The sequence below is a fragment of the Pseudorca crassidens genome, chromosome 3 (assembly GCF_039906515.1).
Source record: "Pseudorca crassidens isolate mPseCra1 chromosome 3, mPseCra1.hap1, whole genome shotgun sequence".
Lineage (NCBI taxonomy): Eukaryota > Metazoa > Chordata > Mammalia > Artiodactyla > Delphinidae > Pseudorca > Pseudorca crassidens.
The window spans coordinates 118,654,527-118,671,600 of record NC_090298.1 but is presented as its reverse complement, the minus strand read 5'-3'; the positions used below and the strand labels follow the sequence as shown (position 1 = coordinate 118,671,600).

At 39.9% G+C, this 17,074-nt stretch overlaps 1 protein-coding gene and 1 long non-coding RNA gene across 15 annotated transcripts in view; both read right to left on the bottom strand.

Annotated features, from left to right (window-relative positions):
• The window catches only part of LOC137221821 (uncharacterized), a 91,182-nt gene extending 83,053 nt beyond the window's left edge, over nt 1-8,129 (bottom strand). The window contains exon 1 of the long non-coding RNA XR_010942151.1: nt 14-8,129. This is a non-coding gene — a long non-coding RNA (uncharacterized lncRNA). The remainder of the gene's footprint in view (nt 1-13) is intronic.
• A 1,508-nt stretch (nt 8,130-9,637) lies between these two features.
• Nucleotides 9,638-17,074, bottom strand: part of RNF14 (ring finger protein 14) — a 46,776-nt gene continuing 39,339 nt past the window's right edge. For all 14 annotated transcript variants that reach the window (XM_067732097.1, XM_067732098.1, XM_067732099.1 and 11 more), the window contains 3 exons: nt 14,336-14,508; nt 13,237-13,367; nt 9,638-11,288 (listed from right to left, as the gene is read on the bottom strand). In XM_067732097.1, the coding sequence (XP_067588198.1) occupies nt 11,231-11,288; nt 13,237-13,367; nt 14,336-14,508 (362 nt within the window). In that variant the 3' untranslated portion in view covers nt 9,638-11,230. The remainder of the gene's footprint in view (nt 11,289-13,236; nt 13,368-14,335; nt 14,509-17,074) is intronic.

Genomic DNA, 17,074 nt, shown 5'->3' with positions numbered 1-17,074 from the left:
GCTTCATACTCACTCCTCACAGCAGCTCGGCAGGAAGTCACAATCATAGCAACTGTTGATCTTCTTCAATCACCCGAGGGGAAAATAATCAAAATATTTCATAAAAATGAAGTGCCTGTGTGAAAAAATGGTAGGAATGAACAGATGAGCAATAAAGTATCCGATTCTGGCTCTACTTGGCGTCCAAATGAAGATATGACTGTTAACTAGAATAAGGCAGATTTGTGACCAGGAGGGATGTATCAACTGCAAGGTATGGAAGACAGGTTTATGGGTTTTTTTTTAGTTAAAAAAGTCAATATAATGGAACATCTTGGGTCAACGTAACCAACTGAGGTATAAGTAGAAGTTGAAAGAAGGGTTTACTTTTTTTTTTTTTTTTTTTGCGGTACGCGGGCCTCTCACTGCCGTGGCCTCTCCCGTTGCGGAGCACAGGCTCCGGACGCGCAGGCTCAGCGGCCATGGCTCACGGGCCCAGCCGCTCCGCGGCATGTGGGATCTTCCCGGACCGGGGCACGAACCCGCGTCCCCTGCATCGGCAGGCGGACTCTCAACCACTGCGCCACCAGGGAAGCCCCAAGGGTTTACTTTTTTAAGAACTGTATTAAGATAACTTACATTCCCATAGAATTCACCTGTTTTAAATATACATTCAATGATTTTTATTAAGTTTATGGAGTTGTACAATTCCTCACCACAGTCCCTCTCTATCATCCCCAAAGCTCCCTACTCCTACCCCAGCCCAGGTGACCACTCATCTACTTTGTCCCTATAGATTTACCTTTGCTGGACATTTCGTATATAAATGGAATCATACAGCAGACATCTTTTGGATCTTCTTTGGCTTCTTTCACTAAGCATAATGTTTTTGAGGCTTACCCATATGACATGTAGCAAGCATCCATTCCTTCTTATTGCTGAAGAATATTCCATTGTATGGATATACCACATTTTGTTTATCCGGTAAAGAAGGGATTACATTTTAAGTACATATGTTAATAGGAAAAAAATCATATTAGAACGAAATGAGAAAGGATTTAGTGATGACAGCTAAGCTGGAGATGTCTGTATGAACTCAGGACCTTAAAAAGATCTGTCATGGGAAAAGAATCTTAAAAAGAGTGGATATATGTATATAACTGATTCACTTCACTGTACAGCAGAAAGTAACAACATTAAATCACCTATACACCAATAAAAATTAAAATAATAATAATGATTAAAAAAAAAAAGATCTGTCTTTCCCAGGCCAGTTTCCCTGGTGGCCCAACAGCCGTGTCGTCCTGCTACAACCAGCTCTTATGCAGATCAAGTGGGATGTATACTCCTGGGCCAGACTGGGCCTCTGATACCACTCAGGGCTTCTTGGAGAGGAGAAATTATATGTTTTGGGGGCAGGGATCACAGTGGTCCTGGAATATCTTGTTCCCAGAAAACAAGGATGCTTTCAAAAATGTCCGAGGCAGTACTGAGAGGACAAAGCAGCCTGTTTAATGAGACTCCTATTGGCCAGGTTGTGACAGTTTGATCAATAAAGAAATATTAAATACAGCTAAATGAAAGAAGACATACAGATGGCCAAAAAGCACATGTAAAGATGCTCACCACCACTAATTATCAGAGAAATGCAAATCAAAACTACAATATCACCTCACACCAGTCAGAATGGTCATCATCAAAAAGTCTACAAACAGGACTTCCCTGGTGGCACAGTGGTTAAGAATCTGCCTGCCAATGCAGGGGGCATGGGTTCGAGCTCTGGTCTGGGAAGATCCCACATGCCGTGGAGCAACTAAGCCCGTGCACCACAACTACTGAGCCTGAGCTCTAGAGCCTGTGAGCCACAACTACTGAGCCCACAAGCCACAACTACTGAAGCCCGCGACCCTAGAGCCCGTGCTCCGCAACAAGAGAAGCCACCGCAATGAGAAACCCGCACACCACACGAAGAGTAGCCCCTGCTCACTGCAACTAGAGAAAGCCCACGCACAGCAACAAAGACCCAACGCAGCCAAAAATAAATAAAACTAATTTTTAAAAAAAAGTACAAACAGTAAATGCTGGAGATGGTGTGGAGAAAAGAGAACCCTCCTACACTGTTGGTGGGAATGTCAATTGGTACAACCACTATAAAGAACAGTATGGAGGTTCCTTAAACTAAAAATAGAACTACCATATGATCCAGCAGTCCCACTCCTGGGCATAATATCTGGAGAAAACCATAATTCGAAAAGATACATGCTCCCCAGTGTTCATTGCAGCACTATTTACAATGGCCAAGACATGGAAGCCACCTAAATGTCCATCGACAGGAATGCATAAAGAAGATGTGGTACATATATACAGTGGAATATTACTCAGCCATAAAAGAAGAACAAGATAATGCCATTTTGCAGCAACATGGATGGACCTAGAGATTATCATACCAAGTGAAGTAAGCCAGACAGAGAAAGACAAATATCAAGATATCACTCATATGTGGAATCTAATTTTTAAAAATGATATAAATGAACTTATTTGCAAAACAGAAACAGACTCACAGATTTCAAAACCAAACATTATTATCAAAGGAGAAATGTTGGGGGGAGGGATAAATTAGGAGCTTGGGATTAACATACACACAGTACTATATATAAAATAGATAACTAACAAGGACCTACTACATAGCACAGGGAACTCTACTCAATATTCTATAATAACCTATATGGGAAAAGCATCTGAAGAAGAACGAATATATGTATCTGTATTGATAAAACTGAATCACTTCGCTACACACCTGAAACTAACACAACATTGTAAATAAATCAACTATACTCCAACAAAATTTAAAAAAAATAAATAAATACAGCTAAGTGGAACAAATTGAATCTATCTGTAAAACCCCAAGTGTGACACTCAAAAAGGAAATGGTAACATTAAGTATACATGGAGTTGTATAGGAAGTTGTTCAGGAAGGGTGGATGGAATGTGCTTAAATTTTCATTACATTTAATAAAAACAAGCAGCATGTTGACATAAATGGGTGTCACCTCTCCTATTAAATACGTCTGTTTATAAAGAACAGATGGATACAAGAGTCTAGCCCACTATCTACCCGCCCCTATCTATGGCTTACTCCCTTACTTCCTCAGGTCTTTGCTCAAATGTCATTTATCAGAGAGATCTTCCCTGACCCTCCAATATAAAGTAGCAATCCTGATTCTCCATCCCTCTCTGGGATAGTTTGTGATGCCTCCTTCCTGGGAACTAAAATCCCTACTGTGCTGAGATGCTAGTGAAGCATGCATAAGTTTCCAGTAAGACATATTGTGATAGAATCCTGGGTTATGAAATAATGGGTAAATAAAACAACATAGTAATTTGGATCTCAAGGGTGCCCTTAACACCAACTATTTTCCCCTAGTCCATTCGGTCTACTTAGAGAGACCTAATTCATAATGTCTCAAGACTCTAATCCCTTTTCCTCCAGTTCTTCTCTGAGCTGATGACCTTGAAAATAGAAGCAATCGGAAAGAACTTCCACAAGTTCCCACCATCACATACACCCGCCTGCCAGCCCTGCCCTCATTGTTTGCCCTTTTCTTGTCACCCTCTGTGCACTAGATCCCATCTTCTCCTGCCTCCTTGAGGGCATTGCTCCAGCAAGACTCTCCTCTCGCACCTACAGCATCAAACTCCTTCTTTCCTGGATCACCCCTACCAGAATACAAAGCAAGCTTTAAAAACAAATCTCTTTACCCTGTTTGTCCCCTCCTGTAATAGCTTCATTCTCTGATACCCTTTTCAATAAGCAAAATTTCTGGAATTACCTATACTCCGGCTCCAATCTCTCTCCCCTAGTTCTCTCTTTATTCTGGTATTCCCATTATGCACGTTACACACCTTTTGCAATTCTCACAGTTCTTAGATATTCTGTACCTATTTTTCTTTCATTCCTTTTTCTCTTTAAATTTCAGTTTGGGACATTTCAAGATATTGACATATCTTCAAGTGCAAGATTCTTTTCTCAGCTGTGTTCAGTCTACTGATGAGCTCATCAAAAACATTCATTTCTGTTAGAATGTTTTTATTTCTAGCATTTCTTTCAATTCTTAGAGTTTCTTTTGCTTACTCATCTGTTCTTGCATGTTGTCCACTTTTTCTGAGACCTTATCATATTAATCTGGGTTATTTTAAATTCCCATTATAATTCGAAAATCTCTGCCACGTCTGAGTTTGGTTCTGATGCTTGCTTTATCTCCTCAGATTATTTTTTTCCGCCTCTTAGCATCCTTGTAATTTTTTATTGAAAGTTGGACATGAGGTACTGGGTAATAGAAACTGAGATAAATGGGCCATTAATGTGAGGTTTTATGTTTATCTGGCTAGCAGCTAGGCTGTGTTTTAATGTCTCCTGTAGGTGTCAGATGCTTCAATTTTCTTCAGTGTCTTTTGTTTTTGTCTCCCCTGTTGTCTTTGGGTTTCCCTAGAAACTCCTTAAAATAGAGGCTGTGTCTTTCAACTCTTTCAAGAGCTGTAATCCACTGTTATAACACTGGAGCCCTATAGATGATATAGTATTAGGGAGAAGCATTCTATAATCTTATGGTTAAATCTGCTTTATTTTACTGGGCTAGAATCTCTGGGCTGAGACCTACAGAAGTTCCTTAGCCTTTTTTTCCTCCCCACTTACGTGAGCAAGGAAGGCTAGAGAGGGCTCACACCATCCAAATGCCCTTCCCCTAGATCACAGAAGACTCCAGCAAAGTAATTTTCCTTGAGGGCAGGCTTCTGCCTGGAAGCAAAGCTCTGGGTGTATTTCCAAATGGTTACTCCTCCCACCCCACCCCCACCTCCTGGGGCCACCCGTTCCCCCAACAAGAGGGGATTCCTCTGCCATCTTCACAGTGGGAACATGATCCAGCTCCTGGAGGTAAAACCCACAGAAGCGTGGGGGCCCCCTAAGGAAAACTCCCAGGAGTTTTCTTGTTCCTGTTTTAAGTTGTAATAATTTGATACTTGTTACAAATTGCTCCCCAGAGTTTTAAACTCTCAAATGAATCCACACTCAGCGCCCTAGCAATTCATTTAAATCCTAATTATTGCCTCAAGCAACTTCGACTTTGGGTGAGCTGATCTGTGTTTTCTGCATTTTCCTGTCTTTCTAGTTTTTGTGGAAGTTTGCCCTGTGACCTCAGTTCTCTGATGGATCGAAGAAAAGCTGATTTTCAGTTTGTTCAGCTTTTTTTATTGTGAAGATACCCCGTTCTTTCTCAAACACACTCCAGATTTTCACCTCCCCTCCAGTGAAACAGCACTCGTCAAGGCCACCAATGACCTCTACACTGATTGCCAAGTCAGTGCTCAGAGCTCATATTATTTGATCCATTTGCAGTACCTGACAAAGCCGACCCCTCCTTCCTTCAAATTTGACATGGCTTCCAGGACATCACACTGTGCTGGTTTTCTTACCTTACTGGCCACTCTCAGTCTCCTTTGCTGGTTCCTCCTCATCACCCTGAATTCTTAGCATTTGCAGTGTCCCAGGGCTCAGTCTTTGGACCTCTTCTCTCTTAAAACTCACTCTCTTGGTACTTTCATCCAGTCTCATGGCTTTAAATACAATCTATACATTGACTCCCATATTTATATCTCCAGCCCGAATCTCTCCCTTGAACCCTGGACTAGAATATCCAACTGCCTACCGAACATCTCCACTGAAATAACTATCAGACATCTCAAACTCATCTGTCCACGACTCAACTCCTGATCTTCACCGGCAAACCTCTGCTACCTATAGGTTTCTCCATCTCAACTATTCAAAAAGACCTAGAAATCGACTGTGATGCCTCACCTTCTCACATTGTATATCCAATCTATCAGCAAATCCTATTAGTTTTACCTTCAAGGAAGTACAGAATCTGAACATTTGTCAAGACTCCAAGTGCTGGTACACTTGTCCAAGCCATCTGTACTTTTCACCTGAGTCACTGCAGTAGTCTCCTAATTGGTCTGTTTCTGTCCCTGCTCACCCTGCTCCCCTGAAACATTAAGTCAGACCCTATCACACTTTGCTCAAAGTCCTCCAAAGGCTCCCATCGCAGAGTAGAAGCCAAAGTTCACCCAAGGCCCTATGCAGTATGTAGCACCACCCACTCCCATCCCACCTCTTAAAATTCTCCCTTCCTCAGCCTGCTTAAGTCCTTACTGGCTACCACACGGTGCCTGGAGCCCTCTAACATGCTCCTATCCCAAGGGCCTTTGCCCCTGCTGTTCCCTCTGCCTCGACTCTCTTCTCACAGGTGTCCACAAGGTTCACTCCCACACTGCCAAGCCTTTGTTCAAGTGCTATGTTGATGAACTCCTCTCCACTCTTTAAGATTCCAACATCACTCTGCTTCCCCCAACACCTTATTCCTTCTCCCAGCTTCTCTCTGTGGTGCTTATTTTCTGATAAACCATATGATTTGCTTAGCGTCTGTCTCCTTCCACCAGAATTTAAGTTCTACAAGGGCAGGGAGATTTATACCTGCTTTAATCACTGTTACATTCTCAGCACCTAGAAAAATAGTAAGGCCCATTGTGAGGTGTTCAATAAATATTCGTTAAATGAGTAAATGAATACTAGGAAACACAGTAGGTTACAAGAAGTGGAACGGGATCGAAAATAAGATACACAATCACCTTTTAAGTTTATATGCATTTAGGTTATATTAATATTAGTTTAGTTTGTTGATTCAATGAAAAAAATTAAAAAGAGCCAAGGAAAAGCAATAACTGTGCTGACTTTATACTTACCAACTGTGGCATCAGAATCTCACTAAATTTTCAATGTGCACAATATCCTCCAAAGCAACCCCTGGCTCTGAGAAATACGGGACTACTTGGAGTGGTAAATCTTCGGGCTGCCTGAATAATTGTGCAAAGAACAGACTATGGGTGCTGAAAGTTGATAGTACCATAAACAGCTTTCTGACCACAAACTCTCAACCTGGCCTGCAGGCCGATGTTTTTTTTAATGAGCCAAAGTTCAGGGAACAGACTATTTGGCTACTCTTACCAGTATGAGAGGGCACCACAGTGTTACAATTCCTTGTCTTACTTAGCAGCTTCAGCTATAACTTAATTTCTTTACTTCAGTGGTTGCAGGCAAGTGCTACTATCAGGAGTGACACTTTAATGTCACATCACAATTGGATGCCAACTATGGTTCAAATAGTTTTAAGTGGCCTTACAGTTTTTGGTAATACTGCTATTCCTGCCTTGCTTGTCTCATTTGATGCTATTCTACCTACCAAGGTGTGTAACAGACTATAATGACACACAATGAGGAAAATTAAAATCCCAGAAATAAACCTGCTTCTATAACCAAGTACACTCCTGTCATAACCAGTTATTGCATTTATAACATGGGAACTGTTGCCACCTGCTGGTGGTGCTTATGATAAAATTAATACTTGGTGGGCTCTCCAAAATTCCAGTCAAAATTTTAAAATTCCCTTCTAAAGCAGGCAACCACATGAATGGCTTTATGATTATCATATTTGATTAACTCCAATTTTTTTTTCTCTGAACAAAAAAGCAGTAAGTATAATAATGAAATTCTAATGTAAACGAGAACCCTCTACTACTAAAAAATGACTTTGCTGACAATGCTATAGGTCTGGGAGTACGGCTGCCAAGTGTTTTCTCCCTTACCCATCTCCTCAACAGGAAGGGATGTAGCCACTAGATGCTCACTCGTTGGATTCAGTATTTAGCTGAGGTGGCAGGCTAATCCTCTCACACTAGTGCAGAGCCTCCGTGAGTCCAGATGACCCACAAGTCTGATCAACTTGTCCAGTGTTTAATGATTTCCTCATGAAGCTGAGCAGAAAAATGACCATAACAGGCACACAGCCTAAAACTCCAGAGACAGCCAGTGTTCTCAAAAAAACCCGATTCAAAGCTACAAAAAGACCTCAATCAAAAAAGAATTTCAGGGACTTCCCTGGTGGCACAGTGGTTAAGAATCCAACTGCCAATGCAGGGGACACGGGTTTGAGCCCTGGTGCAGGAAGATCTCACATGCCGCATAACAGCTAAGCCCGTGCGCCACAACTACTAAGCCTGCACTCTAGAGCCCGCAAGTCACAACTACTGAGCCTACGTGCCACAACTACCGAAGCCCGCGCGCCTAGAGCCTGTGCTCTGCAACAAGAGAAGTCACTGCAATGAGAAGCCCACACACCGCAACGAAGAGTAGCCCCCGCTCGCCACAACTAGAGAAAGCCCACGTGCAGCAATGAAGACCCAACGCAGCCAAAAATAAATAAATAAATAACTTAAAAAAAATTCAAAGGAAATTAACAGCAATTCATAGAATGAAATTTCAAATTTCCAAAAATTATACTCATTAGTAATTAATGTGTGCAAAAAATTTAATTGTGTGCCATTTTGCCCTATCAGATTGGCAAAAATAAGTTAATTTTAAAATAAAACAATAATTTTAAATGCTGGGGGGAAAAAAGGCCTTCATGAAATGAAGCTAGATACACAAAACTCTTCGTTCTCTCATATACTTTCTTGATAATACCAACATTCCACAAACCTATTTATTTCACAGGTCATATAAGGGGTTACCTCAATCTTCCATTTTACTCAGAGACAAAAGTACTCTACCCAAAACTATACCATCTTAAAATTAGCTCGTAACTCATACCTCAAAAATAAGCCCTATTGTCTTTGTGAAAATTAAGGGGTGAAGATTTTGTACCTAAGGAAGAAACACTCAGTTGAACAAACAAATCTTTAAGACTAACGACCTGTTGTTTTATTTATTTATTTATTTTATTTATTTATTTTTGGCTGCGTTGGGTCTTCGTTGCTGCGCGCAATCTTTCTCTAGTTACGGCGAGCGGGGGCTACTCTTCATTGCGGTGCGCGGGCTTCCCATTGAGGTGGCTTCTCTTGTTGCAGAGCATGGGCTCTAGGTGCACAGGCTTCAGTAGTTGTGGTGAGTGGGCTCAGTAGTTGTGGCTCGCGGGCTCTAGGCTGCAGGCTCAGTAGTTGTGGCTCATGGGCTTAGTTGCTCCGTGGCATGTGGGATCTTCCCGGACCAAGGCTCAAACCCATGTCCCCTGCATTGGCAGGTGGATTCTTAACCACTGTGCCACCAGAGAAGCCCACGTGTTTTTTAAAATCATGGAGAAAAACCACGCCATTTGTTTCACGAAACTAAGGCTTCTTTCCTACTTCCAATACATCATCAACATAATGTACAACAGCCTAAAATAAAATAATCTCTAGCAATGTCAACTAGCCCATGAACTAATAAAGAGCTTCTGAGTGGCTAGTAGTGAAAGATGAATTGAACTCCTATCCAGTCACTGAGAAGAAGCACTCTTCTCAAGTATGTACTGTATAATTAGTTGTTTTAATTTCCATTTCTTATCTTCAACTTATTCTTTAAGTTAACTTTCGTTCTTATATTAAATGTGCTGAATCGAAGTCCATGTAGTTCAAACAAAATATGGGTTCTAAAATCTAAGTTCAGTCACAAGCGGAGGCGCTATACTATGACTTTCTTCCGCTCATTTTAAGAATATGTGTTATATACCATATAGTTTTTAAATGTGAACAGTTGCCTTGGTGACAGAACACAGAGCAGCAACTCTGCTTTAATTATAAGACAATTTTTAAATAATTTTTATTTTTAAGATTAAGCATCCTCATTGACAATCCAGAAACAGTCCGTGCTCTTTGGATACACACACTTAAAATGGTTAAAAGTGATTCACCAATTTTCAATGACAAGGTATGAAAAAAGAACATGTTCACAGCTGCAGAAGAATTCCTCTGTCCTTTTTTTCCAAAAATCTTATTTTGCTACCAAGCCACTCACCAAACCACAAGGAAAGACAATTTTTCAAAAAGCCAGCAAAACCCAGAAACAAGGATCTAGGTATCAAGCCAAAATTATGCCCTGAAACAGCGCTGTTGCCAAAAAAAAAAAAAAAAAAAAGGATAGGAAGACAAATTTCCATAGCTCATTAGAGAAGCCCTTTAAAAAGAATTCAGAAAGTTAGGACTGGAACTATGGTGGTACAGTGTTCAAAACGCAGATAATTAAAGTTCAGCTTGCGGGCTTCCCTGGTGGCGCAGTGCTTGAGAGTCCGCCTGTCTATGCAGGGGACACGGGTTTGCGCCCCGGTCTGGGAAGATCCCACATGCCGCGGAGCGGCTGGGCCCGTGAGCCATGGCTCCTGAGCCTGTGCTCCGCAACGGGAGAGGCCACAACAGTGAGAGGACCGTGTATCGCAAAAAAAAAAAAAAAAAAAAGTTCAGCTTGTTCGTCTTGGGAACGTATTAGGCTTTCTCCTATCCCAGCAGAGGAAACAGAAATATGAGCTGCTGGAGCTAATATTAAAATTGTCCTTACCAATGAAAAGCAGGGAAAGAGTCAACAGAAAGAATGCTGAACAGAAGACAAGTTGTTCTGAATCTAGGCTCTACTGCCTAGAAGAAACTGGAAAGTTGAATAGGGCTGAAATTCTTCTGAGCCAGTATCAATAAATTCTAGACTTGGCTCAAAACCAGTGGACTATAGACCACTAATAAATATATCAGGTGACCCACAGTGTTTGTGGTATCAAAAAATATTTTTAAAATTATCTATAAATTTCTATTCTGAAAATCAGATCAAAATGACACTGGGCCAGCCAATCAGTCATAGAGTAAAGGGCTTCCTCCAAAGAAAATTTAGCAGTAATTCAGGTTGGAAAGAATGTAACATGAAGTAAATAACATCAGGCTCTCGGTACAATTTTAATAAGGCTTCTACCCACCCCAGTTGTAAGCAGTACTACTGAGGGAGCTCCCACAGAATGTCTTAGAGGGATGTTTCTCAGAGATAAAAAGGACTATAAGCTTAACTCTTGACCCCTCTCTCCTTACCTAAAGCTTGGAGAAGAAAATAAATATTTAATTTTTAACTACTCAAAGCTTTGGGCACATTGTAATACTAATATTTTCTAGTTTTCATTTTCGGAACCTTTGGCTTAATATTTCCTCAATCATGTTGCAATGAAAAATGTCTGAATGTGCCTTAATCAGTAGTACCACATGAAAATATTAAACTTGTTCTTCCATATCTTCTACATAGGAAGAGGGAATCAATGGTACCCTAAATATCCTGCGAAGTTAGTCTGTATACTTGACAAAAGATTAGGGCAAACCATTCCACTTCCATATCTTGAGCAGCAGAAGTTAACTAGTCTTCAAACTCATCTTCCCAAATAACTCCATTAACATCCACAGCATGGAACAACCTGGAAGCATAAAATAAGGTACATTTTAATACACCTGATAGAAACTGAATATAATTTCTTTCCTTTTCTCAAATATACTTTCTGTACTCTTCTGATAATATCTTTTCCTCTCCTTTAATCATTCCACTGGCGAGGGCTGAAATATGGGTCCCTTAAAGTTTATAGGAACAGGCCTTTTAAGGATCCAGACAACTCTCTAGGACCAAGCATAAACAATAATGGGAGATGGGTATCACAAAACTGATACTAAATGTGTACAATATGTGGAATAAGCCAAGACTGGAAAATTCAGGTAGTCTAGAAGCTGAACTCATTAAAAACACTATAACTTTATTACACGCTAATCACTCCATCCTCTCCATCTTCACTGTCCTTGCACTCTCCATCTATAGAATATTTTTCAGTTGCCAATTTCTTTTCCTCCCCTTATGTTACTTAAAATTTATGCAATTTTCAACACTATATTTCCAATGGTTCATGGGAAGAGCCTGTTTCTTCAACTTATCTTATAGTTTCATAACACCAATGATTGATTGTAGGTATTCCACAAATGTCTATTAACAAAGATTATCAGCTGATGCTGAAATTGGAGCTGGTGGAGAACAAGATATTCACATTGTGCCAAGGAATCACCCCACAGATCACTTACTAATAACAAAAAGAGAAACCTTACCTTTACAGTGGAACAAATGATAGAACTGAGCATCATACTAACAGTGAGACAGCCTGACTTTATGGATCTGACGTGGTACAACATGAAGTACATCACCCCTTATTAAGTATTCTTGTCAAAAATGTTACTCCAAATCTAGTCAAACTCCAGTCTAGAGCTAACTTCCACTTTACAGGAAATAGAGAGGATAGAGAAACAAACTCAAAGGTACCATGGAGAAACAAAACTCCAGAAGGTAAGAAGTTATACAGGACAACAGCCTGGACTCCTCAAAAAGTCAATGCTCCCCTCAACATAAACAAACAAACAAAAAGAAGGTGGGCAAAACTTTTCTCCGTAAAGAAACTAAAGAGACAGAACCAAATAAAGTGACTGAACTTGATTAGATCCTGGTATAATAAAACAGCTTCAAGAGATATTTTTAGGGATAGTTGATAAGTCTTAAATATTTTATTATATGATAGTATGCCATTGTTGTTAAATTTTTTGCAGTACTGTCATTATATAGAAGACTTTTCTTATCTTAGGAAAGACATGTGAAAGCATGTAGAGGGACTTCCCTGGTGGCACAGTGGTTAAGAATCCACCTGCCGATGCAGGGGACACGGGTTTGAGCCTTGGTCCAGGAAGATCCCACATGCCGCGGAGCAACTAAGTCTGTGTGCCACATCTACTGGGCCTGAGCTCTAGAGCCCGTGAGCCACAACTACTGAGCCCACGCACCACAACTACTGAAGCATATGTGCCTAGAGCCTGTACTCCGCAACAAGAGAAGCCACCGCAATGAGAAGCCCGCGCACCGCAACCAAGAGTAGGCCCCGCTCACTGCAACTACAGAAAGCCTGTGCGCAGAAATGAAGACCCAACGCAGCCAAAGATAAATAAATTAATTAATTAAAGAAAAAAAAGCATATAGACATGAAGCATCATATTTCCAACTTAGGGTCAAGTAGTTCAGCAATAAATTTAGAAAACAAATATGGCAAAATATTACCAATTGTTCATTTTGGTGGAAGGTATCCTATTAATCATAGTCCTATCTCTTCTGTATGTTTGAAAATTTTCACTAAAAAAGTTGAGGAGGATAATAAATAAAAGAAAATCCCCAGATAGTATATTTTCATCATAAAACTCATTTTCAAGAAAATTCATACATGGGGGAAAATATATGAGAATTCTCTAAATAAGCAAAGTACTGAAGTAAAACTTTCTGGGCTTATGGTCCGCAAACCAAGTACCCAAAACTGCTGAGACTAGGAGTCTGTGTGTACGTACCGGTTAAAACATGGGGAAACAGGATCAGTGAAATGTTTATAAGGGTTTGCTCTGGAGAGAGAACCCATGCAAATCCAGCAGAAATACTGCATACAGCCGGTACATGTCATCTTGTTACATCCATCTAATTTCTGGTGGGAAAGACAGAGAAAAATATCAAGGCTACAAAAGCAAAAGAGAAATGCACATGACAAAATGATTTGGTACAACATTCTCCTTGTCTTCTCCCTTTTCTAATGCAGGGTGGAGATATACAGGTAACACACAATGATAACTATGAATGCCTAACTCGTTTGCATTACAAGTAAAATACAGAAAACACTTAGCAGGTGTTCCTACAATTAGATACTTAGCAAAACCTCTTCTGATAAACAGTAAATACAAACCAAACATGTATAAGTGAAACACATAGTTAGATTAATATTAAAATGTTTGGATTTAATATGTGGGATTTAAACTTTTTACGTAAATCTAAGTAAACATTTGGTACCAAGTCCCCCATTCTATAAGAGCTGAGGCATGTCAGAAGTGGTTAAATAGAAGGCCAGTTTCCTTAATGGAGTAACTGGGGCATCACCACAAGGGTCAGCTCAGATATGATGGACTGGAACAACAGAATCAAATGCAAAGACATATTTCAATTTTGAAACATATTAAGATTTTGTCAAGAAGCAGTAGATGTATCTATCTATCTTGACTCAGATGTCTCCATTTCATAAGCAGGCACTTGTAAAACAGCTATTAAATTCCAGGGTATATAGTTCGGAGGAGAAGTCAGGCTTGATTCTTTTTTAGTCAGGTAGATGAGTTAAGAGTTGACTGTAGCTCGAGTATGGCCTCTTTATAACCCACTCAATTTTGAGGTGGATATAATGTGAGAACAACTGTCACCGTATGAAAGCACTTTGAAATGGGAAGCCTACATACATTTTAGGTCAATAACAATATTTAGTAGTAAATTTACATCTTCCAAGTTAAGAAAGTTTAATAAATACCAAAATGTGTTTTCTTAATTAGGCACAAAATTAAAAGGCTTCTTGAGGAAATCATAACATGCTTGCAATTAGGTTTGCCTCCATGTCTGTCCCCAAACCTTTACCTCAATGGGAGTCCCACAACATGGGCAGCTCTTTGAGTTCTTTTCTAGCCACTCCTTACTTTCCATCTCTTCCAGTGCCTTCTGAATCACCCTCTTACCATACCTCTGTTCCAAAAACCTTTTATTGGCCTCATCTGCTTGCAGGTACTCATTTCGTAAGTCCATTAATTTCTCTAGAAAGTGAAATGGAAAATTAACTTTTATACAACTTGTAATGCTGACTAAAAACCATTAAAATTGGCTATAACCTTTGACTACTCAATAATGCTATTCCTGGGATTTCATCATAAGGAATTAATCCAAAGTAAAGTTACATATAAAAATGGCAAACGAATTAAATGTCCAAGGGAATAATTATGTGTGGAGCCACTTAAGATATAATATTTAGTTATTAAAACTTATAATTAGGATGGCTACAACTCAGTTAAAATACTCATTATGGAATTCAGAAAAGAGCGTATTTAGGTTGTAACTAGGTAAAAATTACACATGCATGAAAGACAAAGAACAGACAGGAATCCTCCAAGTAGAAAAGCTGGACTTGTTAAAGGTGACAGAATAACAGCTTATCTTTTTCCTTTGCTTTTAACTTATTAATGTTGATATTTTTGTGCAACTAGTACAACTAGTAGTACAGTTTAAGACTGACTTATCTAAATGACGCAAAGGTTGAAACAGACGCTGATTTTCTACTAAATCAGCATCATTCACCATTTGATAACAACAGGCCTACCAAATTAAACAAGAGCACCAGGGCAAAGACCAGCTATTCAATTCTGTATATAAAAAGAAGCCAGTGAATAAAGTTTACCACCCACAGGAAACGAAAAGTCCCTCCTGTCAACTTTTCCCCTTAATACTCTTCAGTCTGGTTTCTACTGCTTTATCACTTAACTCAAATGGAATGGGCAGCCATTCCCAAAGGCTTTAGTTGTAGACAAGGCTTTTGCTCACAATTCTATTACCTTAATTTTTCAACACAATTAATTAAAGACCTCTCTCAACAATGTTCTAGCTATGTTATTAATTTACTTTCCTCACATTATTTAGAGGTGGACATCTTCCCTCTAAATGCAGTGGACATCTTCAGGGGCAGAATTCTATCTGCACTTTTGCTTCACTTGTGAATCCCTTCTCTGTGCTGTTCATTCCCGTGACTCCATCACTTCTACTTAGATGTAGCAGACATGTATTTTTTTATCCTGTCACTTTTATCTCCTCTAATAATTCAAAATGTTTTTGTGTTCCTAGACATCTTAAGGACAAAGGTTACTGCTCTAATGTTCTCAAAATAATAAAATGATTAGTATATCATATATTTTGTATGGTAATATCAAATATATAGATATAGAGACTGAGAAAGAGATTCCTAATTTTGCTGAAGCCCCCAAGCCTATCTTTGATTTCTTCCCCAAACACTGTGAAACACCCGAAATGTACTTCAGCCTCTCAATGATAAGGATACAGAAGTCTAAAGTAAAGGCTAACATTATATTCTGGTGAGTTCTCCATCCCATCTGCCTATAACCACTACAAAACTCTGCAACAGGCAACTGGAAGTACTGTATTTACTCATTCTCCGCTCAGAGTCCCTTCTTAGAGATAATGACACTGCTAACAATTAATAACTATAGTAATACTGGCATTACTAGTTACCATTTTGTGGTTTAAGACTTAAATATAAGACATAACACCATAAAACCTCTAGAAGAGAACACAGGCAAAACATTTCCTGACCAAGGCAAAAGAAATAAAAGCAAAAATAAACAAATGTGACCTAATCTAACTTATAAGCTTCTGTACAGCAAAGGAAACCGTAAACAAAATGAAAAGACAACCTATAGGCTGGGAGAAAACATTTGCAAATGATGTAACCGACAAGGTCTGAATTTCCAAAATATACAAACAGCTCATACAACTCAACAAAAAACAAACAACTCAATGGAAAAATGGGCAAAACAACTAAATAGACATTTCTTCAAAGAAGACATCCAGATAACTGAAAGACATATAAAAAGAGGCTCATCACTGCTAACTATTAGAGAAATGCAAATCAAAACTACGATGAGGTACCACCTCACACCAGTCAGAATGGCCATCCCTAAAAAGTCTACAGGGGAGGACTTCCCTGGTGGCACAGTGGTTAAGAATCCGCCTGCCAATGCAGGGGACACGGGTTCAAGCCCTGGTCTGGGAAGATCCCACATGACGCAGAGCAACTAAGCCCACGTGCCACAACTACTGAGCCTTCGCTCTAGAGCCCGCGAGCCACAACTACTGAAGCCCGTGCACCCTAGAGCCCGTGCTCTGCAGCAAGGGAAGCCACCGCAATGAGAAGCCCGGGTACTGCGACAAAGAGTAGCCCCCGCTCGCCACAACTAGAGAAAGTCCACGTGCAGCAACAAAGACCCAACACAGCCAAAAATAAATAATAAATAAATAAATAAAAATAAAAACTAAACTTTAAAAGAAAAAAAGAGTCTACAGGGGAGTTCCCTGGCAGTCCAGTGGTTAAGGTTCCATGCTCCCAATGCAGGGGGCACGGGATCAATCCCTGGCCAGGGAACCAAGATCCCACATGCCACACATCAAGGCCAAAAAAACCCCAACAAAATAACAAACAAGTCTACAAATAACAAATGCTGGAGGGGGTGTGGAGAAAAGGGAACCTTCCTACATTGTTGGTGGGAATGTAAATTGGTGTAGCCACTATGGAAAACTGTATGGAGATTCCTCAAA